Source organism: Malaclemys terrapin, chromosome 7 (assembly GCF_027887155.1).
Source record: "Malaclemys terrapin pileata isolate rMalTer1 chromosome 7, rMalTer1.hap1, whole genome shotgun sequence".
NCBI lineage: Eukaryota > Metazoa > Chordata > Testudines > Emydidae > Malaclemys > Malaclemys terrapin.
This window is the reverse complement of record NC_071511.1, coordinates 59,217,125-59,241,533: the sequence shown is the minus strand read 5'-3', so window position 1 is coordinate 59,241,533 and position 24,409 is coordinate 59,217,125. Positions and strand designations below refer to the sequence as shown.

Sequence of the window (24,409 nt, the reverse complement as noted above, 5' to 3'; positions counted from 1 at the left end):
CTGCCCCTGCCCCCTATCCGACCCCCACCCACTTCCTGCCCCCCAACTGCCCGCCCCCCTCAGAATCCCCGACCCATCCTGCTCCTTGTCCCCTCACCGTCCCCCAGAGACTCCCCTCCCAACCACCACCCCGGAATGCCACCCCCACCAATGCCCCCTGCTCTCTGTCCCCTGACTGCCCCAAACCCGTGTAGCCCCCCCGCCAAGTCCTGACAGACCCCCAGAATGCCCATGATCCAACCCCCCCTTTCTCTGTCCTCTGACTGCCCCCCCCACCTCTGCCCCCTCCCTGCCCCTTATCCAACCTCCCTGACCCTTATCCAACCCCCCTGGCCCGGGGCCCCTTACCCCCGGCTCCCCCCTCACCTGGAGCCTCAGCGCGCCGCATCCAGGAGCGTCCCTGGAACTCATAGCCCCACCCCCTTACCACGCGTCTCCGAGCGGGGAGGAGCTCAGGGATGCGCCTGGGTGCGCTGAGGCTCCGGGGGAAGGGCAGAGCCAGGGTCGGACCAGGGCCGGGGCCGGGGAGGGAGCCTCAGCCCTTCTCTGTGGGGGCCCCTGTGGACCCCGGGGCCCGGGGAAAATTGCCCCACTTGCCCGCCCCTCTGGGCGGCCCTGCTTTCTGATCTTTTCTGCCTGTTGTGGCATTTCCGTTCTATGCCCAGTTTGGTATGTGCCTTGTCTTTATCTTTGTTCTGTGTGTTGTGGATGTCACTGTGTACATTGTGATTTGCATTACAAACATTTCACAGGCTTTGCTGTCCTCTTCCACCGGTACAAGCCTTGTGGAATCTGTTTTGGATGAGTGTCAGGAGGAAAGGGGCTGAAACTTGGTGAACTTGCTAGTTTATGCTTGTGGAGGCAGAATGGGTTTGTTAGTCACTGACAAAAGATAAAAACCTAACCAGCCACTGTCTGTCTCCTCCAGCGTTCTAGACCAAGCACCTGTGCCAGCTATCTCCACTGTAGGTTCCTTCAGATGTTCTAGATTCAAGTGGCAAGCAGCACTGGGTTGGGAGAGGTGCAGCTCTTGCAAGCGGCTGTGCAGGATTTGACTTTGGGGGCTGCAAGGAGTCGTCTGACCCTGCCATTGTAGTGTACAGGAATAGGGCAGTATAACAAGATAGGCATCCTCCCAGTCCACAAAGGACCTGCAGCCATTCCCAAAGCCTCTTCTAGGCAGCTTTGCTGTCCCAGTCTTAAGCAAAACAGACAGTTCCTCAGCTCAGTCTCACCTACAGTCCCTGGAGGATTTTTCCCCTCCCAGGGATCTCTGCCAGTCCTGCTTCCTGCAGCTCCCTCACCCTGACTCAGTGTCATATAAAACCTAATCTGGGTCAGCTGATGCAGCACATGAGCACTGGCCCTGCTCCCTCATAGAGGCCTTGTCAACCTGTGACAAGAACTATCCCTTTAAATTGTTTGAGCCCTCTCATGGCGCTTACTGTGTTCTGGTTTAGAAGCTGCCAGACCTCAATCAGAGCAGTGTGTATCTAGCTGGGCCTTGCACGTTTCTGTATGGTTAGTAAACATGGTAACTTGGGACCCAAGTGGGCCGAGGTGGGTTCCTCATATTGCCATTTTGTGGGGTAAGCAGCAGTAGACACAACAGTCACATCAGGAGCCCATATCTCTGGGCTGAAACCTTGGACCTGTTGAAATCAATGGACATTTTGCGTTGGCGTCACTGGAAGCTGGGTTTCGCCCCTGGTTCTTTTACAGTCAGAGCTGAACCTGACAAACCGTGCAAATGATGTTGTCTGGGGAATTCTAAGTATCATCTTCCAAAGCAGCTCACCAATTATTAAAAGCGTTCCAGGAATGCTGGTGCTCCCCTTGTCACTCCCTGTCCATCTAATAGCAAGGAGGGAGAAGAAGAGACCCCATAATTTCTTCAGAAGGAAAAAAACTCAGACATTTTTGATGCTTTACCTGGCTGTTTTATTTAATCATTCATCAGCCAAGATCTCTGGGCAGAATTCAGTTACGATGACAGACCTAGAATTATATAGAAACAACACTGATCTCCAAAATGCAAGAATAAAGAAGGTTACACAGTTGATAGGGAAAGTACAGCATGCTGGTGGCAAATCTTAAAACAGCATCTACAATTACTAGGATCCAAGAAAGGAATTATTCCATGAGTGACTTAAACCTGGAAGGGAGGTTCTTCCAAGGAGGGTATTCCTCAACCCACCATTTCCGTGAATGGACAAGTTTTAGAGGGGTTGTCCTTCTCCACCACCGAGTAGCTGCAGGATTCCTTATGGAAGATGAGTTTACATTTCTTTTCGTCAAAGCCAGCAGGACGAGAAAAGCTAGCATTGGGAAGGAAAACAAGCATTGGTATGAGACGTGTCAGGCTAACTCTGACCACAGCTAAACACAATCAATCACTAGGCCATGGGGCAGCTTTCCAGGTGTGTCCTCACTATCTTTGAACTGGCAATTTGTTTTAAACCAAAACCCCCTGTAAATAGAGACAGCCCCTGCCTCAGAGAGTTTACAAGCTCAGTGTGAAGCTACAGATAATCAGGGGATAAAACAAATAGAACAAGGAAGTGATATTAGTCAGCAAGATAGACAATGATCCCAGCAAACCAGCTGTCTAGCGAGTGTTGAGCATTTTGTACATCACAGCAGAGAAGAGTTTTACTTCAGTGGGAACTCTAGAAGTCCCCCATCACCGTGACATCTGAAAACCTCACAACCGCTAATACTTTGATTTTTCCAACACCCCTGAGAGCTGGGGAAGTGCTACTAGCCTCATCTTATGGCTAGGGAAATGAGGCTCTCAGAGACTTAGGTCCAAACCCTGCAGGGTATTTAGGCTCCTAACGTCCGTTATTTCAATGGAAATTAGGTGCCTTCTTGAGGATCTGGTCCCAGGCAACTTTGCCCAAGGTTACACATGAAATTTGTGTCAGAGCAGTGTATTGAACATGGGTTTCCCAAAGTACTACGCAAGAGTGCTAACTACTGGACCATCCTGCCTCTCTGAAAAATTGAGGTATTACATCCCCTCTGATCATCAAAAATCTGATGGGCATTTTTCACAAAGGGAGCAATACTAGACCCAATTTCAATTAACTCCATTCTTCAAGCTTAAATGCCCCATATCATTTCAGCTGCACAAATTATTTCTCATTACTTCCTTGTGGTTTTAGCCACCTGTGACCATCTTCTACCCCAATGTAAACCAAGGATTTGCCAGTGTCATGAGAAGTTCTAAAAAAGCCATGCAACATACAGCCATGCAACAAGATGAGTGCCCAGCAAGGCTGCCTCCAACACCAGGGGGTAAGATGTAAGCTAAGGAGAATGCAGCCATAGGCCTAATGGGTGGTAAAGCCAACAGTCATGATAAGGTTAAGAGTGATCAAGTGATTTTCCCCAGGGCTATGACGAAGACCAGGAAAACAGACCTTGGTGGAGTTTGTTTATTCAGAGTATGGATGGCAAGAGCGTCACTGTGGTTTTCACAGTGGAAACGTTGCTACTGGGTTCTGTTGAACTTACGTGGAGCAGCAGCCTATTCCCTCCTCTCCGCAGGTGCAACTGTGGCAGTCCTTAATCCACGTGGCACCATATAGATATTGTTTTCCATCTTGAATACAACCTGCAATATGCAAATAAAACAAAATAAAACCCGACCCTTCACTTAAACTTCAACATCAGACCAACAACTTCAACTGTCTGTGCATGTTGCAAGTAAACTTCAGGCCTCTGCAGGCAGAATGCCATTAATTCCGCTCTTGTGCCCACCTGAATGACATTTCAGTCTCGTTTACTACTTAGAACATAAGAACGGCTATATTGGGTCAGACCAAAGGTCCATCTAACCCAGTAGCCTGTCTTCCAACAGGGGCCAATGCCAGGTGCCCCAGAGGGAATGAACAGAACAGGTAATCAACTGATCCATCCCCTATCATCCATTCCCAGCCTCTGGCAAACAGAGGCTAGGGACACCATCCCTGCTCATCCTAGCTAGTAGCTATTGATGGACCTATCCTCCATGAATTTCTCTATCTTTAAGAGCATGAGCTTGTTTTCTCCATTTTCTGCACTTCTGGGATGAATCTTTTGTGACAATAAGCAGTAAACTAGCTAGGATCATATCCTGCCATTGTGGTGCATTCAAAACTATCATCAACTCCGATGGGAGTTGTCAAGTGCAAAATGATGGCTGCATCACTCCATCTCTTCCAAAATCAACAGAAACTCTCTGGAGACCCACAGCTTTGGAAGGAGCACACTGTGGGTTCGTGTCTTTGATTCCTTGGAGATAGAACAGAGTTGGGACACTCCAGCTAGACTGGATGGTGTCACTATGCAGAATTGGAATGCACACAAGCTACTTGCTTGAGCTAAATCCATTAGAAATTGGCCATGTGTGATGCCTTTGTGTACTCCTCTTGCCAGCTACCTGTCACTCTAAAAACATAATTTTGTGGGGTACCCTACATTCCCCTCTTTCATACGCTTCCTGGCTATTCACAGTGGCAGTCAGCTAATATAGAGCAATCCAGAGAGCTGTTTTGGTTCTCACCTTGGGTAGATTTCTGTGGGCTATCTGGTTCAAAAAAACAGTATGCATCACATAGTGTCACCAAGATGCCAATGGCAAGAAGGAAACCCAGGAAGCACTTCTGTAAGAGGGAGATAAAGCCCGTGGTAAGGATTAGGTGGCTTTTCAATGGTTACCAGCTAAAGCTGGTTCATTTCTACAGAATCAAACAAAATCTTGGTAAAAAAACAAAATTAAAAAATGAGGCCATTCCAAAGAGGACACACAAATAATAATAATAATTAATAATAATAAAAAACTCAGTAAGCAAGTGATCAGTGTTACTCTGAATGGTCTCCCGGCCCGGACCTCCACTCCCCATTAAAGATGCAGCGCACAAAAAATTGAATCATAACATTTCCCCTTCATTTATAAATCTACAAACACCACAGAAACTGCCACATGGCCTGCAAAACCTGTGCTCATCAAGACCCTGTGAAATTCTGCCTGCCATGAGACCTGTAATTTGCACAGGTACAAACCAGAGCAGAATTTGGCCTCTGTTCATTATCCATCTTTTGCAGAATGCCTAAACATTGGCCAGCTTTCACAACCTCATGAAAATAACAGACTGCTGGAAAAGGATACCACCTCGTATAGCTGAAGATGACTAAAGGGACTAATGGTGGAATTTTCCATTTGTAACTTCTGATTGCATGGCTCTAAATATCTCCAGAATCGGAAAGGCTTTTACAAAGATAACTTTTCCCAAGAATAAAATAACAATAATCAAAAGACCCACAGATTTACCTGGGCAGCTCATAGCAAACAAACAGAATTCATTGTCATTTTCATAAAATTATAGCCAGTGTCTTAATCTCATGATGGATTCCTGCAGGTATTCAGTAAAATATACCCACGTTTAGTCAGGTGATTCTCTCGAATGCACCCAGATAGCAAGTTTAAAACAAATAGTGCATGATAGGGCTATCAACTTTGGAAACCTGAATCTTTGATTTACTGTTGCAAAATGTGAGCTTCCAAAGAGGTCAGAACCTGTGGGAAATTTTTTGCAGTGAATTTATACATTGTGTGAAAACAAGTATTTTGCAAGGCCTAATATTGAACAAGTTTAATATATATAAGTCTGTTCTGGGGAGACTTTTGCAGAAATTCCTGAAATTTGTCCGGTTGGTAATAGGAAGTTTTGGCTCGGCAAGGCACTATATAAAGTTTCACTTTGTTTGGCTGGATTGGAAGCTCTCTGACAGTCTCACGCCTAGAGCTCGTTGGGAATGTTCTGATCAAACTGACAATTGTTGACCCCAAAATTTTCTGGGAAAACATATCAGGTTTGATCACTGCTTAATTTGTAATGAAAGAAGTGCTGGGGCTCAAGCAAATTTTTATGCTTGTAGCTGATGGAGCAAGCCCTGAGATGCTGGGATTATAAACTGCCAAGCCTAGAGGTGCCAAGGCTCAGCCCTGGCAAGCCCCGGCACAAATTAAGCTCTGAGTTTGATGTACTTTGGATAAACCACAGGCACAGTTCTGACAGAAAATGGCTTGATTTCCTGCCAGACTGGTGGATTGCATGGGAGCCCACCTTTCTAGGGTCTGTGGCTCTGGAGTATCCCCAACATGCAGATTGCCCCGGGGCTGAAGATCTCAGGGCTCCCTGCTGCAAAGCAGGAAGCCCTGGGAGCTCTGACTCAAGCTGGGATCAGGATCTCTGCCGTGGAGCTGGGAGCGAGAAACCCTGGGGGCTCAATAGTCACTGATGTGCAGCAGGGAAACTGATGAGAATCATGTCTAGGCCTGGGGAGCATGTTTCATTTCAGAAACTTCACCTGCCAGTGTTTCCAAAATGAATATTTTATGGAATTTCTGGTTCACAGGAAATTTTTTAATTTGGTTTTGTTCCAATTTAGAATGAAGCCAAATTTTAGCACATTGAAATGTCCCCAAATCAGAAATTCTGAGTTTTGGCCAGTGCTGCTCACACCAGCAATAAGTAAACACCGTTTCTGCTGATGTGCTAGCAGTGTGAGCCCTTCAAGACAAGCTTACATATCTTAGAGATGGGGACAGATGCGGTATAATGACAAGAAAAGTGGCAGCATTCCACTCCTTCGGCTGCTGTGCTGTCTCAAAGACCTCAAAGATTTCACATGAGACATCAGGGCTAGGCATTGCCTCTTTCACAGGGTTGCAGTTGAGTTAAGGGATGGATTGTGGCCTACTGGTTGGAGCATGAAACGGGGGGTGAGGTGTTCTGAAATCCATTGCCAGCTCTTGAACTGAACCATGTCGGTGCTGAGATGCTACAGCAATAAGTGCTATAGAAAAACCTAAGAGAGTTGGACCTAGTGGATGCTGAAGATAAAAAAAACCCTCACGTCTAGAATCCTGCTGAAAAGCTCTTAACCTTCAGGACACAGTCAAAGCTTGAATACTTTATAAACATCTCTACTTTTTTTCAAACTACCTGGAAACCCAGCAGAAGTAACATTTCTGTCCATGTCTGACAGAAGCTGTTTTTCCCTTTCAGCTACTTAGACTGTAACTGTGATGGTGTGTGCGATCCTTTCCACAGGTGACAGGCTTCCCCAGGAATTGCTCATTTTTAGAATGATGTTTCCATCACATGGAATAAATATGCTGCTTCTTCCCACAACCACAATAGCCCTTTTAGGAGTGAGGTCCATAGACAGTCACACTGTGCCGGCTGCACCCAGGCTAACTCAGCTATTATTACTGGTGCTGGCAGCTAACTGGGCATCTCCATCCCCACCCCCAAACAGCATCCATGACACTCATATGGGATATGGGAGACCATGTATCAAATACCTGCTCTGGAGCAGAGACGTTAACCCAGGTCTTCCACTTCCCAGGTGAGTCCCCTTACCACCAGGCTCCTGGCAGGTGGGTCTCTCTCACGCTCTCCTGTTTTAAGCTGTCCCACTTGGTATTCATATTTAAATAGTCATTGGAGCAGGGACTGAAACGCAGGTGTCCCCTTTCAGGTGAGTGCCGGCCAGTTCCTCCGTGATTCTACGAATCTAGCCCTTTGTTTCTAAATTTCATCTCCTTTACTTAACAAGCATGAAACAGAAACGGAACATTTTCTTTAGGGTTGAACAAATGTTTCATTTGACTTGGGAAAAAAAATTCTCCCATTTCATTTCACCTGAAAAAATTCTTTCAATTTCCCCTCCACTCCCCCCACACGTCCAGCAAACTTGCAAGGGATGGACTGCAAGTCCAAGTTACTTGCAAAGCTCTGCCTTGGTTGCTTGCCCACTTCCTATTCTTTTGTTTCACCTGCAATGTTCTATCGCTCCTGCTGCTGTCTCACAGGTAACAGAGATTTCATAAGAAGCATCCTTGCCAAGACCTCCCTGTTTGCCCCTAATGCTAAGGTTAGCACAATGCATGCAGGAATGCAGTTGTACCAGTCACTTCCCACCTGGTGCTGAAAGTTTAGCATTAGGAGAAAACTTGAGATAAAGAAGGGATTATTTCAACAAAGGGTCTGTCTTCAAATGTACTTGTCCCCTCACCTCAGCTTTGTCCCCTAATGCTCTGAAGTAGGAGTTGTTATGCAGTATATTCCGAATGATGCCTAATAACTGCTGTACTGGTGTCCTGTTTCCAGTGAACTGATAATGCCAAGCTAATGTCATGCCAGCCAATGAACTGAGGTTGCTTAGCTGCAATGGGTAGCACTGCTTTGAGGTATAGGGTTTCAAAGCGTGTCTCAGGGTAGTTGGGTGCTCCTTAATCCAAGGCCCTGGGATGTGATAGAGAGGTACCGAACTGAGCCTTGTTGATCATGTCTGCCTTGCATGTGTGTTCCTGCAGCATTGATTTAAATGCCTCAAATACATTCCCAGCATACACCTGGCACAGTCTAAAACCAGGGATGGTTTCTCTTGGGGCAGACTCTTCTTTGGACTGTAGAGTGTAGAGGACACCCTCAGCACAGTACCCCCCAGCTACAGTATCACACCCTTTTAAAGTGTGACCTTTCCTTGTGGGCGTAGCCCAGTGTCTGCTATAGCTGGAGAATAGTGTTTCCCTCTCCCAGTGTTCATGGTGGTGATAGACTGTCAGACCACTTCCCAACAACCCATTCAGTGAAGACAGGATCTGGAGGGGAAGGGCAGTGCCCTACCCTGTGGATATTGCCACAGATAAGTGAGTCCCAGTCTTGTCTCCCCCACTACTCTTCCTCCCTTTGCACTCTTTGGCCTGGTCTACACTATGACTTTAATTCGGATTTAGCAGCGTTAATTCGAATTAACCCTGCACCTGTCCACACAACGACGCCATTTAATTCGAAATAAAGGGCTCTTTAAATCGATTTCTGTACTCCACCCCGACAGAGTAGCGCCAAAATCGATTTTAGCATTTCGAATAAGGGTTAGTATGGCCGCAATTCGATGGTATTGGCCTCCGGGAGCTATCCCACAGTGCACCATTGTGACCGCTCTGGACAGCAATCTGAACTCGGATGCACTGGCCAGGTAGACAGGAAAAGCCCCGCGAATATTTGAATTTCATTTCCTGTTTGCCCAGCATGGAGAGCACAGGTGACCACAGATGTTGTTGCTCATCAGCACAGGTAACCATGCAGGCCAATAATCGAAAAAGAGCACCAGCATGGACCGTACGGGAGGTACTGGATCTGATCGCTATATGGGGAGAGGATTCAGTGCTAGCAGAACTTCGTTCTAAAAGACGAAATGCCAAAACTTTTGAAAAAATCTCCAAGGGCATGATGGAGAGAGGTCACAATAGGGACTCAGATCAGTGCCGCGTGAAAGTCAAGGAGCTCAGACAAGCCTATCAAAAAACAAAGGAGGCAAACGGTCGCTCTGGGTCAGAGCCGCGGACATGCCGCTTCTACACCGAGCTGCATGCAATTCTAGGGGGGGCCGCCACCACTACCCCACCTGTGACCGTGGATTCCGGGTCGGGGATAGTCTCATCAGCTACACCTGAGGATTCTGCGGATGGGGAAGAGGAGGAGGAGGAGGACGAGCTTGCAGAGAGCACCCAGCACTCCGTTCTCCCCAACAGCCAGGATCTTTTTCTCAGCCTGACTGAAGTACCCTCCCAAGCCAGTATCCAAGACCATGACCCCATGGAAGGGACCTCAGGTGAGTTTACCTTTTAAAATATAAAAATTGTTTTAAAAGCAAGCGTTTTTTAATGATTACTTTGCCCTGAGGACTTGGGATGCATTCGCGGCCAGTACAGCTACTGTAAAAGTCTGTTAACGTGTATGAGGATGGAGCGGAAATCCTCCAGGGACATCTCCATGAAGCTCTCCTGGAGGTACCCCAAAAGCCTTGCCACAAGGTTTCTGGGCGGTGCAGCCTTATTCCGTCCCCCATGGTAGGACACTTGACCACGCCATGCTTGCAGCAAGTAATCTGGTATCATTGCCTGACAAAGCCTGGCAGCATATGGTCCCGGTGTTTGCTGGCATTCAAGCAACATCCGTTCTTTATCTTGCTGTGTAATCCTCAGGAGAGTGATATTGCTCATGGTAACCTGGTTGAAATACGGGAACTTAATTAAGGGGACAGAGGTGGCCGTTCCTACTGGGCTGTTTGCCTGTGACTGAAAAGAAATCCTTCCCTGCAGTTAGCCAAGCGCAGGGGGGGAAATTGGCCCTGAGCTTTTCGCGTTTGGCTAGCAGGGATCTTCCCTGTTACCAGCCACGCGGTGGGGGGAGGGGTACAGTGATCATCCCAGAGAATTCATGGCGGGGGGGTTAGTTTGGTTCCTGCAGGTATCTTCCCTGATACCAGCCACGCGGTGGGGGGAGGGATAAAGTGATCATCCAGAGAATTGGATGGGGGGTGGGGTTAGTTTGTTTTCTGCTGCTGCTGAATGTTAACAGGAAAACCGCAGCACTCAACGGGCTTTGCTTGGTATGTGGGAAAGGAGGGCGCAGAAGCCGAAAGACAACGGCTTACCATGGCCGCATGCAAGCCGAATTCTGTTGCCCGGACCTGTGATCTCTAGCAGCAAAGCCACAGGCACTCAATATTAAGAGGCAAAATGCGACCTTGCACAGAAATCACATGTGCTATGTAATGTGAATAATGTTGGTCACCGTGAAAGAGTATAAGCATTGTTCTGCAAAATGTATCTTTTTAAAAAATTCTCTCTTTTTTTCCCTCCCTACAGCAGCTGCAAATTCTTCAAGCCTCCCTCCTCCATCCCGAAGGCTATCACAGATCAGGCATCGGAAAAAGAAGACGCGAGACGAGATGTTTGCAGAAATCATGGAATCCACCCGCAGTGACAGAGCTCATCTGAATGAGTGGAAGGACACGGTTTCAAAGTATAGGAAAGAAGCCAGTGAATGTGAGGACAGGAGGGACCAACGTGAGGACAGGAGGGACCAACATGAGGACATGAGGGACCAACGTGAGGAGAGGAGAGACGCTCGAGATGAGAGGTGGCAGCAGAAAGATCAGAGGAGGCAGGATGCAATGCTGGGGCTGCTGCGTGAGCAAACAGACATGCTCCGGCGTCTGGTGGAGCTTCAGGAACGGCAGCAGGAAAACAGAGTGCCGCTACAGCCCCTGTATAACCCCCCTCCCCACTCCCCATGTTCCATATCCTCCTCACACAGACGTGTAAGAACGCGGGGGGGGGGGGAGGCTCCGTACACCTTCCCATTCCACCCCAGTGGACAGCCCAAGCAAAAGGCTGTCATTTTTTTAACCTTTTTTTAGTGGCCTTTTCCTTCCCACCGATCCTCCTCCCAAACCCCACCCGGGTTCTCTCCCTCTTTTTATAATCTATTAATAAAGAATAAATGATTTTTAAACGATAGTGACTTTATTTGGTTTGAAAGCAAGCTGGGGGAAGGGGGAGGGTGGGTTCCTTACAGAGAATGAGTCAATAAAGGGGGCGGGTTTTCATGAAGGAGAAACAAACAGATATTTCACACTGTAGCCTGGCCAGTCATGAAACTGGTTTTCAAAGCTTCTCTGATGCACAGCGCTTCCTGGTATGCTCTTCTAATCGCCCTGGTGTCTGGCTGCGTGTAATCAGCAGCCAGGCGATTTGCCTCAGCCTTTCACCCCGCCATAAAGGTCTCCCCCTTACTTTCACAGAGATTGTGCGGCACGCAGCAAGCAGAAATAACAATGGGGAGATTGGTTTGGCTGAGGTCTGAGCGAGTCAATAATGATCGCCAGCGACCTTTTAAACAGCCAAATGCACATTCTACCACCATTCTGCACTTGCTCAGCCTGTAGTTGAACAGCTCCTGACTCCTGTCCAGGCTGCCTGTGTATGGCTTCATGAGCCATGGCATTAAGGGGTAGGCTGGGTCCCCAAGAATAACTATTGGCATTTCAACATCCCCAACGGTTATTTTCTGGTCCGGAAAGTAAGTCCCTTGCTGCAGCCCTTTAAATAGAGTAGTGTTCCTGAAGACGCGAGCGTCATGAACCCTTCCCGGCCAGCCCACGTTGATGTTGGTGAAACGTCCCTTGTGATCCACAAGTGCTTGCAGCACCATTGAAAAGTACCCCTTGCAGTTTATGTACTGGGTACCCTGGTGCTCCGGTGCCAAGATAGGGATATGGGTTCCATCTATCGCCCCACCACAGTTAGGGAATCCCATTGCAGCAAAGCCATCCACTATGACCTGCACATTTCCCAGAATCACTACCTTTCGTAGCAGCACCTGAGTGATTGCTTTGGCTACTTGCATCACAGCAGCCCCCACAGTAGATTTGCCCACTCCAAATTGATTCCTGACTGACCGGTAGCTGTCTGGCGTTGCAAGCTTCCACAGGGCTATCGCCACGCGCTTCTCAACTGTGAGGGCTGCTCTCATCTTGGTATTCTGGCGTTTCAGGGCAGGGGACAGCAAGTCACAAAGTTCCATGAAAGTGCCCTTACGCATGCAAAAGTTCCGCAGCCACTGGGAATCGTCCCACACGTGCAACACTATGCGGTCCCACCAGTCTGTGCTTGTTTCCCTTGCCCAGAATCGGCGTTTCATGGATAGAATCTGCCCCATTAACAACATGATCTCCAAAGCACCGGGGCCCGCGGTTTGACAGAATTCTGTGTCCGTGTCCGTGTCCGTGTCCATGTCCTCATCACGCTTGTCACTGCGCTGCCACCGCCGCTGCCTCCTCACCTCGTTTTTCTGGTCCTGGCTCAGCATAAACTCCACGAGAACGCGCGAGGTGTTTACAATGTTCATGACTGCTGTCTTGAGCTGAGCAGGCTCCATGCTTGCCGTGGTATGGAGTCTGCAGTGTTCACCCAGGAAAAAAGGCGTGAAATGGTTGTCTGCCGTCCGTTGCTTTCATGCAGGGAGGGAGGGAGGGGTGAGGCTGTACCCAGAACCACCAGCGACAATCAGGCACTGGGATCTTTTTGTCCCATCAGGCACTGGGATCTCAACCCAGAATTCCAATGGGCGCGGGAGACTGCTGGAACTATGGGATAGCTATGGGATAGCTACCCACAGTGCAACGCTCCAGAAATCGACGCTAGCCCCGGTACTTGGACGCACACTGCCAAATTAATGTGCTTAGTGTGGCCGCATACATTCGACTTTATACAATCTGTTTCCCAAATTCGAATTATATAAATTCGGATTAATCCCATAGTGTAGACACCCCCTTTCATTCACTTCCTTTACACTGCCACCTACCCTGTTCCTTCACTAACCTCACAAATGCAATTCTAAGATGGCTGCCGCACTGCAGGGTAGGAGCCTCTCAGCCTAATAGTGGATGAGGGAGAACTGACTAGTTAATTTTAGGTGGAACTTTCAGAGATCCTTGGAAAAAACCACTCACAACAGGTTATTAAGGAGTGGTGGAGGCAGACAACCTAATGAGCTTTAAGATCTCACTAAATGTCTGAGTGGAATTGTACGATGGGGCTGCTTGTAATGGTGGAGGGCAGGGCTCAGCAACCCAAGGGATCCTTTCCAGTTCATGCTTAATGTTCCTAAAATGTCATGCTTCAGGGCTTCAGCTGGTCACCTGCAGGGGTTCAGAAGGGAATCTCCCCGCCCTCCCCCTGCAGTGTATTATGGTGGTGGGGAGAAGAGGTGTTTCTATTTTGGTTTCTCTTTCCTTCCTCTGAAGCATCAGGGCTGGCTATGGCTGAAGATGGGACAATGGACAGGGACGGCCCAGAGCTCTGACTATTCTCTCAGGTGCTTGGCTGACTGGTTCTTGCTCACATGCTCAGGGTCTAACAGTTCCCGAAATCTGGGATGAGGAAGGAATTTTCCCTAGGTCAGATGGGCAGGGACCTTGGGGTTCTTTTCGCCTTCCTCTACAATATGGGGGACAGGTCCCTTCCTGGGATTCTCTGGGTGTATTTCATATAATATGGGTCCTCAGGCATTGAGCACCTAGGTTTCTTCTGGTCTCTGCCTCTGGCACACAATAGTTTAGTCTCCGGAGTATTATAATATTTTCCTCTGATTCTGGTTGTAGAGCTGGTAAATGCAGCAAAAAAGCTGGCAAACATTAATTGCAGTGTAATGCCCATTGGCAGGAACAAAACAAAACACATGCACACCCCATGTGATGGAATGCACCCCTGTGTTCACATCCTACATGCGATTGTAATCATCTTTGTACAAAGGATGCCTTGTGAGGTATCTTTTGGAAACTCATAATTTGCTAGTCAGAGTTGTCCTGATAAAATATTGGCAACATTGTATGTGAAGTTGTAAGACTGTGTTATTAACAGATGTTCCAAACCCCACAGCCCTGCCCAAACAGAAGTTGGCAGACAGGTCAGTTCTAAACAAAGGAATGTGTGCTCTGCTTATTTCTCATTTAAGCAGTAAACAACGTCATCAAGCAGGAAAGGGAAGACAAAGGAAGTTCCAACAGGTGAAAAAATGATCATGGAATATCCTTCCACATAGACTCTAAGGGTATGTCTACACTGCCCATGTTACAGTGGGGCCGCGGCAGCGCTGTGACATCGGCAGTGTAGTTACACTTTATCGCCGGGAGAGAGAAAAAAAAACCATTCGGTGATAAAGCACTGTCTATACTGGCGCTTTTCAGCACTAAAACTTTTATTGTTCAGGAGGGTGTTTTTTCACACCTCTGAAGGACTAAAGTTTTAGCGCTGAAAGTGGCAGTGTAGACACAGCCTTAGGCTCCTAGTCCTCAGCTGGAAATATTTGTCAAGAGGGCGACTGAAGCTATAAACAAGAGGGACATCACATTCACTGCACCTGAAGAGACAAAGGAAGCAGCCATTGGGGGAGGGGTCCTGACCCAAGAGTTTGGTCAGTAATCTACTGGAGCATGTGGTGAGAAGCTTTGTTTGACTCTAATATAGTTTGTTAAATTAGACATTAGTAAACATCTTATCTTTGTTTTCCTTGTAACCATTTCTGACTTTTATGTACTCACTTAAAATCCATCTCCTTGTAGTTAATACACTTGTTTTACTGTTTTATCTAGTCAGAGTGTTTAAACTGAAGTGTCTGAATAACTATTTGAGATAAGGTGGCACACTATTCCCTTTAAGCAGGGGTCTCAAGCACGCTGCGGCCCACCAAGCTCCCCGTGCCCCCCCCCCACCCCTCCCAGAGCTATTTCCTATGGCCACCAAGCTCACCTCACCCACCGGCCCCGCTCCTCTGCCTACCTCCAGGCACTTTCTCCTGCCAAACAGCTGTTTGGTAGCACTTTCCAGGGGGGAGGGGGGAGGAGCGGGGAGCCGCATGCTTAGGGGAGGAGGTGGAGAAGAGGCGGGGCAGGGGCGGGGATTTGGGGAAGGGGTGGGAAGAGGTGGGGCAGGGGCGGGACCTCATGGAAGGGGTGGAATGGGGGCAGGGCAGGGCTGGCAGTGGCGGGGGGGCTTTTGTACCTTTATATGGAAAGGTATCAGTGATGCGGCCTTCGGGCCAATGTACTAGTCCTCATGTGGCCCTCGTGGTGATTTGAGTTTGAGATCCCCACCTTAAAGGAATAATGGACTTAAAATATCTGTGCTGTTCCACAGAGGACTGGGCAATACAAGACATACATTTCTGGGGGGAAAGCTGGGACTTGGGGTGTGTTGGGGTCACCCTGCAGCATAACCAAGGCTGGTGAGAGCGAGAGCGTAACCCAAGTGTGGCTGGCAGGCTGCAGTTACACACTGACACTCCAGGTGTGGCATGCATGCTGGAAGGTTGTTTGTGAGTGGCCCAGGTGGAAGCTACTACTGCAAGGCATTGTAAAGCATCCAAGGGTGCAGGGCAGGGGTAACACAGCCTCCCACTGGTCTGGACTGCACCCTGGTATGTCACAACCCCGCCACAGAGTCCCTAATTAAATGTAGTCAACTGGGTGCTGCTGTGGACAGTCCAGTGTAAACCATTTGCTCAGTGGGCAGCAGCAGTCCAACCAGAGCTAATGGGGTGCTAGACTGTATTAGGAGAGGGATAGAGAATAATATTGAAGATATCTTTACAAAGGCAGGCTATTAACCAAGCAGTAATCGCCCTGCCTCGTCCCCAGCCTCCCTCGTGGAGCTTGGATTCTCACCATATGTAGGTCATACATACACCCCATGGAACCTTCAAGTCTCCTTGCACAGCAAAACGGTAGTAGGGTTCTCCCCATGCAGCCAGCAGACAGGATTTATCCCTTACTGCTGCCCAAAGCATTTGAGTCAAAGCCCTCTCAAGTCAATGGGAGTCTTCTCGCTGATTTCAGTGAAATATGGACAGGGCCCTGGTAACTTTCCCTATGGTTGGGATGGATGATACTGTTAAGCAAGTGTGAAATCAAGACTTGAAGCCTCTATCGCTCAAGGGTTGGGGGCGGGGGGGGTTTAAAAAAAGGAAGGGCCTAGCTTGGAGTGAGACTGGAAATGTCCTGAGGTAAAGTTCAGCTATATTTGAGCTGAGGATGACTAAAAAAATGTAGAGTAACATTCACTTAAAATGGGGAAATGTTCTCCTCTCCTTAACTCTGAAACAGCTGGACAGCTTTGTGCTAAACTCTCTACAATAAACACACAAAATTCAACTCTGGGCTGAGAGTAAGCAGGGGTGATTTCAGCCAGCAAAGAGAATTTTTCCAAAAGTTATGAGCATGTGAAAACAAGGTTATAATGCAAAAGCCTGATTCAAAACCTTTTGCATACCCCTGGCAGGTAAAATCATCTGGGGTCTGATTTTTTTTTCAAAGTTGCTAAGTACCTGCAATCTTCTATTTATGTCATTTAGAGCTATTGGCACCCAGCACTTCTCAAATCAGGCCCCAAATATCTACTTTAAAATCAGTAGGAATGTGCAGCCACCTTTTAAAGTATGAAACACAACAACTTACCATTCTTGCAAAGTCGTTGGTCTCAAAGGAGCAGACAGCCCGTGGGAAGTCTATGTTTGCAATGTATTTATATAAACTTATATACGGTGTGAAAATAAATTGTTTGCAGTGCCAATCCTTGAGCAAACACAATGATGCAAATCGCTCTGATAGAGGTTTCTGTGAATGACTTTACAGAGGTGGACATCATTAAAATGTTTAGCCAATTATCAGTTTCATTCCGAAATGAAAGGGAAAGACTTTTGTGCACCTGACACGGAGCTAGATGGCAGCTGTGTGGGGTTTTGAGTCAAGTGTTATCAGGACTATCAAGTGATGATAAGGATTCATATCAGACTTTATTGCCAACACTTCCCGGGCCCCAAGGCTTGTATGAAGCACTAACCTTTCAGTCCAAGCAGCAGCAGTTGCATGCAGGAATCCAGTCATACAACGACTATGCGCAAACTGAGCCGAATGATTAATCCTAGGAAAAGCCTTTGGGGGGGATATTAAGTGGAAAGAAGGATTACCCCACTCTGCAGGGATCACCCCAAACTTCCCTCTTCCTGGTCTGTCTGTAGCCCGGGCCACACATTCGCAAGGCTGGTATTTCTCAGAGCGCCACAGTCTGGCACGCAGGGAACAGATTCACCTCTGGGGCCAGTGGTGGTATTTCTGTCTCTGGGCTGGTATCAGTGAGAGGGAGAGCCGCTGGAGGAATCCGGCTGTTAATGGCAGGGGTATCGTTTGGAAGTGTCTAGCATTGCAAAAGCCACGTGTCCTTTTCAACACTTGAGAACAGATATGGCTACAGGGGACTTGTCACTAAAGCTGAGAATCCCTGCAGAGTTGGGGGGAGGGATAGCTCAGGGGTTTGAGCATTGGCCTACTAAACCCAGCGTTGTAAATTCAATCCTTGAGGGGGCCATTTAGGGATCTGGGGCAAAAATCTGTCTGGGGCTTGGTCCTGCTTTGAGCAGGGGGTTGGACTAGATGACCTCCTGAGGTCCCTTCCAACCCTGATATTCTATGATTACAGAGTGGATTCTGCAAGCTCAGTTCACAGGGATTGGCCCTACACCCTCTTCTGTGGCAGAGACCTTCAGCCATTGCAGAACTCAAACTTCCAAGAAATCACCCCCCTTCCTACCTTGTAACAGCTCCCCCTAGTGGGAAGGTGGGTCCTTGTGGAAAAGGAAAGGCCCTTGCGGATGGGGTGGGTCCTTGGAAGCCTGGATTCTGTGTATGGAACCTAGCTGTCCCCTTCCTCAAACTCCTCAGAGGGGGCCAATTGGCCATGTTCCCAGGCTTCTAGCTTTGGGAGGCTAGAAGAGTCCATCTTTTGGGAGGCTAAAAGATTCCATCTTTTACTGCAGCCCAATATGACAGGGACAAATTCTGCTGCACAAAGCTTAGCACAGTAGCTAAGGAGCCAAGTCATGTACAAGGTGACTGTCACCCAAGGCAGTGCAGTGCAATGGACCCTGCATGGGACTCAGATCCCGCTCACAGGAGCAAAAGTCTAAATAGCGCCAGGGAGGCAGTGCAGCCTAGGGGGTAGGGCACTGGCCTGGGAGTCAGGAGTCCAGGCTTCTATTCCTGCCTTGGCCACTGGCCTGCTGGAGAGCTTGGGCAAATTGCAGTGCTTCTTATGCCTCCATTCGCCTTTCCGGCCTGTGTCTGTGTGGCATGTAAGCTCTTTGAGGCAGGGCCTGTCTCTTGCTATGTCTTTGCACAGAGCCTGGCCTGTCTCAGCTGGGGCCTCTACCATACAAAGATAACACATACTACTATTGGATTCCTGCCTATAGAAGCTAACTCGGGGCTGCTCCCCTGCCTTCCCAGGGAGAGACTGCTCCTGAGGTACCGTTTATAACTTGGAAGAGCTCCGGTCTGGATGGTGCCCCTCTGGCACTAAGGGAGGAACGGCCACTGCTGCAAGAGCTGACTGCCTAAGAGGACAAAGCCAGACCCAGGGTGCAGTATTGGGTTACAGCATAGCAGCAGGGAGATCGGGGTAATGGCAGCACGGGGGAGGGCACTGCCATGTCTCTGTTGGTGCAAACAGATGTTGGTTGTATTTATTTGTCAAAGACGTTGGGGTTTTGCCAGGCGGGGGAGGGCTGTTGGGGTAAGAGGAGGGGTACAGGAAGAGGCAGGTAGAGAGAGTAATGGGGTGAGAGAGGCTAAGCACAACGGGGAGCGTGGGGTGGGGTGCAGTGGTGGGGGGGGTGAGATGAACAGCAGCCCAACAGCCAATAGCAATACAGCAAATCTGGGGGGGGGGGGGGGTGCGAGACATCCAGAGCCTGAGAGTCACAGTCGCGGATGCCAGGGGACTGCCACTGCCCCTCCCAACCAGTGGCTGCTCCTTCTCTTTTGGATGGGGCTTTCCTAAGCCCGGTGACCCAGGAGGTCCCTCTGAGTTCAGCAGAGGGATTGTGGGAGATGGCAGGCCCTTATAAATGACCTCTACCCGGTGCTGTAGCTCGTAGGTGCTTGTTCTGTGTATCTGTAGGGAGAGCTTCAGCAGATGCATACAGGCATTCGACTTGCATCTGAAGAAGTGAGGTTCTTACCCACGAAAGCTTATGCTCCCAATACTTCTGTTAGTCTTAAAGGTGCCACAGGACCCTCTGTTGCTTTTTACAGATTCAGACTAACACGGCTACCCATCTGATACATGATACAAGCATTATACTCTTCCACAAAGGAACAGCGTAAGGAAGTCTATGGACTGGAGGGATCTGACTGGAGAGTCCGTGGGGAGGTTCTGTCCCCTGGTGACCAAGCATGGACCTGAAACACACAGTTGCTGATGGACCGAACCCAGTTCTTATACATGGAGGCACGGCATCTTATACCTGACTCCAAAATCAGCCCACAGCAAGGACGAGGACTAGCAGGGACTTCTCACCAGCCCCCATCTCACCCCTCGGGCTGTTGGTGGAGACTCCCTGTAAATCAGCACCCACCCCTCCTATCAGTGTTCCTGACCGGCCCTGGCTCGTGCAGACCTTGGCAAAAAATCAGCACTGAGCTGAATGTCAGAAAACAAATTCAGATGCAACTTTGGCAATTTAGGATTTGGAGGAATATTTTTGCATCCAAAATATATTTTGCACTCCTACCTCCACCGTGTATCTTGTATCTGTGTCTCTGTTAAAGGCATGCAGACAGGCTCAGAATTCAGGCAGCAGAAATTGAGATAAAAGAAACGGGGGCTCCATGAAAACTTGCAAAATATTTCATGGCTCCCCACTAGTGATAATGAAGGGCCAGATCCCCAGCATAGTTGAGCTAGTCTGTACCAGCTGGGGATCTGACCCCAAGACTTGCAGCCTTAGGATCTTTCACCCTCTTCTACCCCTTGGGCAGATTTGGGCAATTGTTTAACTCAGTTGCCATCACAGCGCCGTACTTCTGCCAACATTAGGCCGAAAGAACCATGCATGTACATGTACCCTCTGCTAGGAACCAGAGGGTCATTTGTAAGGTATGAGGGACTTTGAGATCTGGGAAGGCCAGCCAGGACCGAGGGAATTCTGGGAACCATCTGTCTCATTCTGTGTTACGTAAAATGTTGCATCTGTTTGCCTTATTGATAATTCCATTCCTCCCATTGTTCCCCTTCCTCAATAAACTTCAGTCCTTGCACATCACTTGAGCAGCTGTTCTCTATTCTGAATGTTCTCTGGAAACAATAAACCTCTATGAAGGCGATACTGCATATGTCAGCTGCATGTGGTACACACCCACTGTGTACACACTTAAGGGAATGTGCACACTCCTGACTCATGCCCTCTGGAAGTCTGGACCCTGGTAACAGACCCAGGGCCGGCTCCAGGCACCAGCCCGGGGGTTTGGGCGGCACGGCCCAGCCCGGCGCTCTGGGGGTTTGGGTGGCCCGGCGCGGCATGGCACGGCACTCGGAGGGGTTTGGGCAGCCCGGCACGGCATTCCGGGGGTTTGGGCAGCCTGGCCCGGTGCTCGGGGGGGGCGGGGGTTTGGCCGGCCCGGCCCGGCCCGGCACTCGGAGGGGTTTGGGTGGCTCGGCGCAGCATTCCGGGGGTTTGGGCGGCGCGGTGCTCGGGGGGGGGAGCGGGGGTTTGGCTGGCCTGGCCCAGCCCGGACCAGCGCTCCGGGGGTTTGGGTGGCCCAGCGCGGCGCTCGGGGGGAGGGGGGCGAGGGTTTGGCCGGCCCGCCCCGGCCCGTCATGGCGCTCGGGGGCGGGTGTTTGGGTGGCCCAGTGTGGCGCTCCGGAGGTTTGGGCAGCCCAGCGAGGCACTGGGGGATTGGGCGACCGGACACGGCACTCCGGGGGTTTGGGCGGCCTGGCGAGGCGCTGGAAGGGGCGGGGGGGGGTTCAGCGGCGTGGCACTTGGGGGGGCGTGTTATGGCGGGGTGGCGCTCTTCTTTTTTGCCTGGGGCGGCAAAAAAGTTGGAGCTGGCCCTGAACAGACCTTTAGGCTAGGTACCACTAACTCATGAATCCAGCCTTATCACACAAAGCAGGGTTACCAGGGGGGATTTCCTGGCTACAGCTTTAATTCTTATTGGTGCTCTGGGATCCTGCAGCTCATTTGAGCAGAGATGAAGATGCAGAAGGATCCTTTTGTACAGAGATTGCTCAGGGCTGCAGGCTGGGTCCTTTCTGTTTTATTTTAACTACATCACAACAGAGTGGGGGGGGGGAAACTCCCACTGACTGAACAGGAAGTAAAGGAGAGGTGGGGCATACCTCCATTCCTTAATACCCTGGATAACCCAGTTAACCCCTATAAAGAACGACCGCTTTCCTACAGTTCTCTCTCACACACCCTGCTGGCGATAGGAAAGTCAGACTATTCTCTGAGCCCAGGAGACCTGGAAAACCACTGGCTCTATGTGTCTGCTGCTGCCACCCTTTGCAACGCTCTGCAAGATGGGGGAGCAGCCACCTGGAGACACTAGGAAGTACACCACTGAGTCCCCTACAGACTGGGTGTTGAGGCTACTAGGCCCTCCTTCTCAGAAGACAATTAAGGTAACCTTAGTGTGTGAGTGCAGTAAGGGAGAGGGGACGCAGGGAGTATGGGTGGAGAAATGGGAAAGGACCATGCAAACACCTGAGCCCCGCTCTGCAAACATCCATGGACCTTCTGATCTTTTCTGCCTGTTGTGGCATTTCTGTTCTACGCCCAGTTTGGTATGTGCCTTGTGTTTATCTTTGTTCTGTATGTTGTGTGTGTTACTGTGCACATTGTGATTTGCATTACAGGCATTTCAAAGGCTTTGCTATCCTCTTCCACCGCTACAAGCCTTGTGGAATCTGTTTTGGGTGACTGTCAGGGGGAAAGGGGCTGAAACTTGGTGAACTTGTTAGTTTATGCTTGTGAAGGCAGAATGGGTTTGTTAGTCACTGTCCAAAGATAAAAAAACTAACCAGGCACCGTCTGCCTCCTCCAGTGTTCTAGACCAAGCACCTGCGCCAGCTATCTCCACTGTAGGTTCCTTCAGATGTTCTAGGTTCAAGTTTTAGAGGGGTTGGTCTTCTCCACCAACAAGTAGCTGCAGGGCTCCTTATGGAAGGTGAGTTTACATTTCTCTTCATCAAAGCCAACAGGACAAGAAAAACTAGCATTGGGAAGGAAAACAAGCATTGGTGTGAGAGGTGTCAGCCTAACTCTGACAACAGCTAAACACAGTCAATCACCGGGTCATGGGGCAGCTTTCCAGATGTGTCCTCACTATCTTTGAACTGGCAATTTATTTTAAACCAAAACGCCCTATAAATAGAGAAACAACAAGGAGTCCGGTGGCACCTTAAAGACTAACAGATTTATTTGGGCATAAGCTTTCATGAGTAAAAACCTCACTTCTTCGGATGCATGAGGTTTTTACTCACGAAAGCTTATGCCCAAATAAATCTGTTAGTCTTTAAGATGCCACCAGACTCCTTGTTGTTTTTGTAGATACAGACTAACACGGCTACCCCCTGATACTTGACACTATAAATAGAGAGGCCCCTGCCTCAGAGAGTTTACAAGCTCAGTGTGAGGCTACAGATAATCAGGGGATAAAACAAATAGAACAAGGAAGTGATATTAGTCAGCAAGATAGGCAATGATCCCAGCAAACCAGCTGTCTAGCGAGTGTTGAGCATTTTGTGCATTGCAGCAGAGAAGAGTTTTACTTCAGTGGGAACTCTAAATGTCCCCCATCACCATGGCATCTGAATACCTCACAACCACTAATATTTGGATCTTCCCAATATGAGAGTGCTACTAGCTCATCTTATGGTTAGGGAAATGAAGCTCACAGAGACTTAAGTCCAAACCCTCAAGGGTATTTAGGCTCCTAACGGCCGTTATTTCAATGGAAACTAGGTGCCTTCTAGAGAGTCTGGGCCCAAGCAACTTTGCCCAAGGTCATACATGAAATTTGTGTCAGAGCAGGGTATTGAACATGGGTTTCCCAAAGTACTACACAAGAGTGCTAACTACTGGACCATCCTGCCTCTCTGAGCACCGGTTCTATGTGTCTGCTGCTGCCACCCTTTGCAACACTCTGTGAGATGGGGGAAGCAGCTACCTGGAGACTCTAGGAAGTGCACCAATGAATCCCCTACAGACTGGGTGGTGAGGCTACCGGGCTCTCCTCCTCAGGAGACAATTAAGGTAACCTTAGGGCATGTCTTCACTACCCGCCGGATCGGCGGGTAGCAATCGATCTATTGGGGATCGACTTATCACGTCTAGTGAAGACGCGATAAAATCGATCCCCGATGGCTCTGCCGTCGACTCCGGAAATCCACCGCGGCAAGAGGCGGAAGCAGCGTCGACGGCGGCACGGCAGCAGTCGACTCGCCGCCGTCCTCACAGCCAGGTAAGTCGACCTAAAATATGCAACTTCAGCTACTCTATTCACGTAGCTGAAATTGCGTATCTTAGGTCGACCGCCCCTCCACCCCCCGTAGTGTAGACCTAGCCTTAGTGTGTGAGCGCAGTAAGGGAGAGGGGGCACAGGGAGTATGGGTGGAGAAGTGGGAAAGGGCTGTACAAACACCTGAGGCCCACTCTGCAAATATTCATGGACCTGATCTTTTCTGCCTGTTGTGGCATATCTGTTCTATGCCCAGTTTGCAATGTGCCTTGTGTTTATCTTTGTTCTGTATGCTGTGGATTCACTGTGCACATTGTGATTTGCATTACAGGCATTTCACAGGCTTTGCTATCCTCTTCCACTGCTACAAGCCTTGCAGAATCTGTTTTGGATGAGTGTCGGGGGGAAAAGAGCTGAAAATTGGTGAACTTGCTAGTTTATGCTTGTGGAGGCAGAATGGGTTCGTTAGTCACTGTCAAAAGATAAAAACCTAACCAGGCACCGTCTGTCGCCTCCAGCATTCTAGACCGAGCACCTGCGCCAGCTATCTCCACTGTAGATTCCTTCAGATGTTCTAGATTCAAGTGGCAAACATTGCTGGGTCTGGAGAGGTGCAACTCTTGCAAGCAGCTGCGCAGAATTTGACTTTGGGGAGCTGCAAGGTGTCGTCTGACCCTGCCATTGTAGTTGTAAGCAGAGTCAG

At 49.2% G+C, this 24,409-nt stretch overlaps 1 protein-coding gene across 1 annotated transcript; it reads right to left on the bottom strand.

The window, feature by feature from the left end:
* Positions 1-1,987: 1,987 nt before the first annotated feature.
* LOC128839938 (beta-microseminoprotein-like) lies at positions 1,988-16,913 on the bottom strand. Its single transcript, XM_054033285.1, has 4 exons — positions 16,861-16,913; positions 4,550-4,649; positions 3,520-3,619; positions 1,988-2,318 (listed from the first exon to the last, which is right to left on the bottom strand). Exons 1-4 carry the CDS (start codon positions 16,861-16,863, stop codon positions 2,189-2,191), a joined length of 333 nt encoding a protein of 110 aa, XP_053889260.1. The 5' UTR covers positions 16,864-16,913; the 3' UTR covers positions 1,988-2,188.
* Positions 16,914-24,409: the final 7,496 nt, after the last annotated feature.

What these genes read in the sequence shown, in the direction of transcription:
- LOC128839938 (XM_054033285.1), bottom strand. An exon ending in CCCACAGAAATCTACCCAAG is followed by an intron (nt 3,620 to 4,549) that starts GTGAGAACCAAA and finishes TGCATATTGCAG; the next exon opens with GTTGTATTCAAGATGGAAAA. An exon ending in GGAATAGGCTGCTGCTCCAC is followed by an intron (nt 2,319 to 3,519) that starts GTAAGTTCAACA and finishes TCCCAATGCTAG; the next exon opens with CTTTTCTCGTCCTGCTGGCT.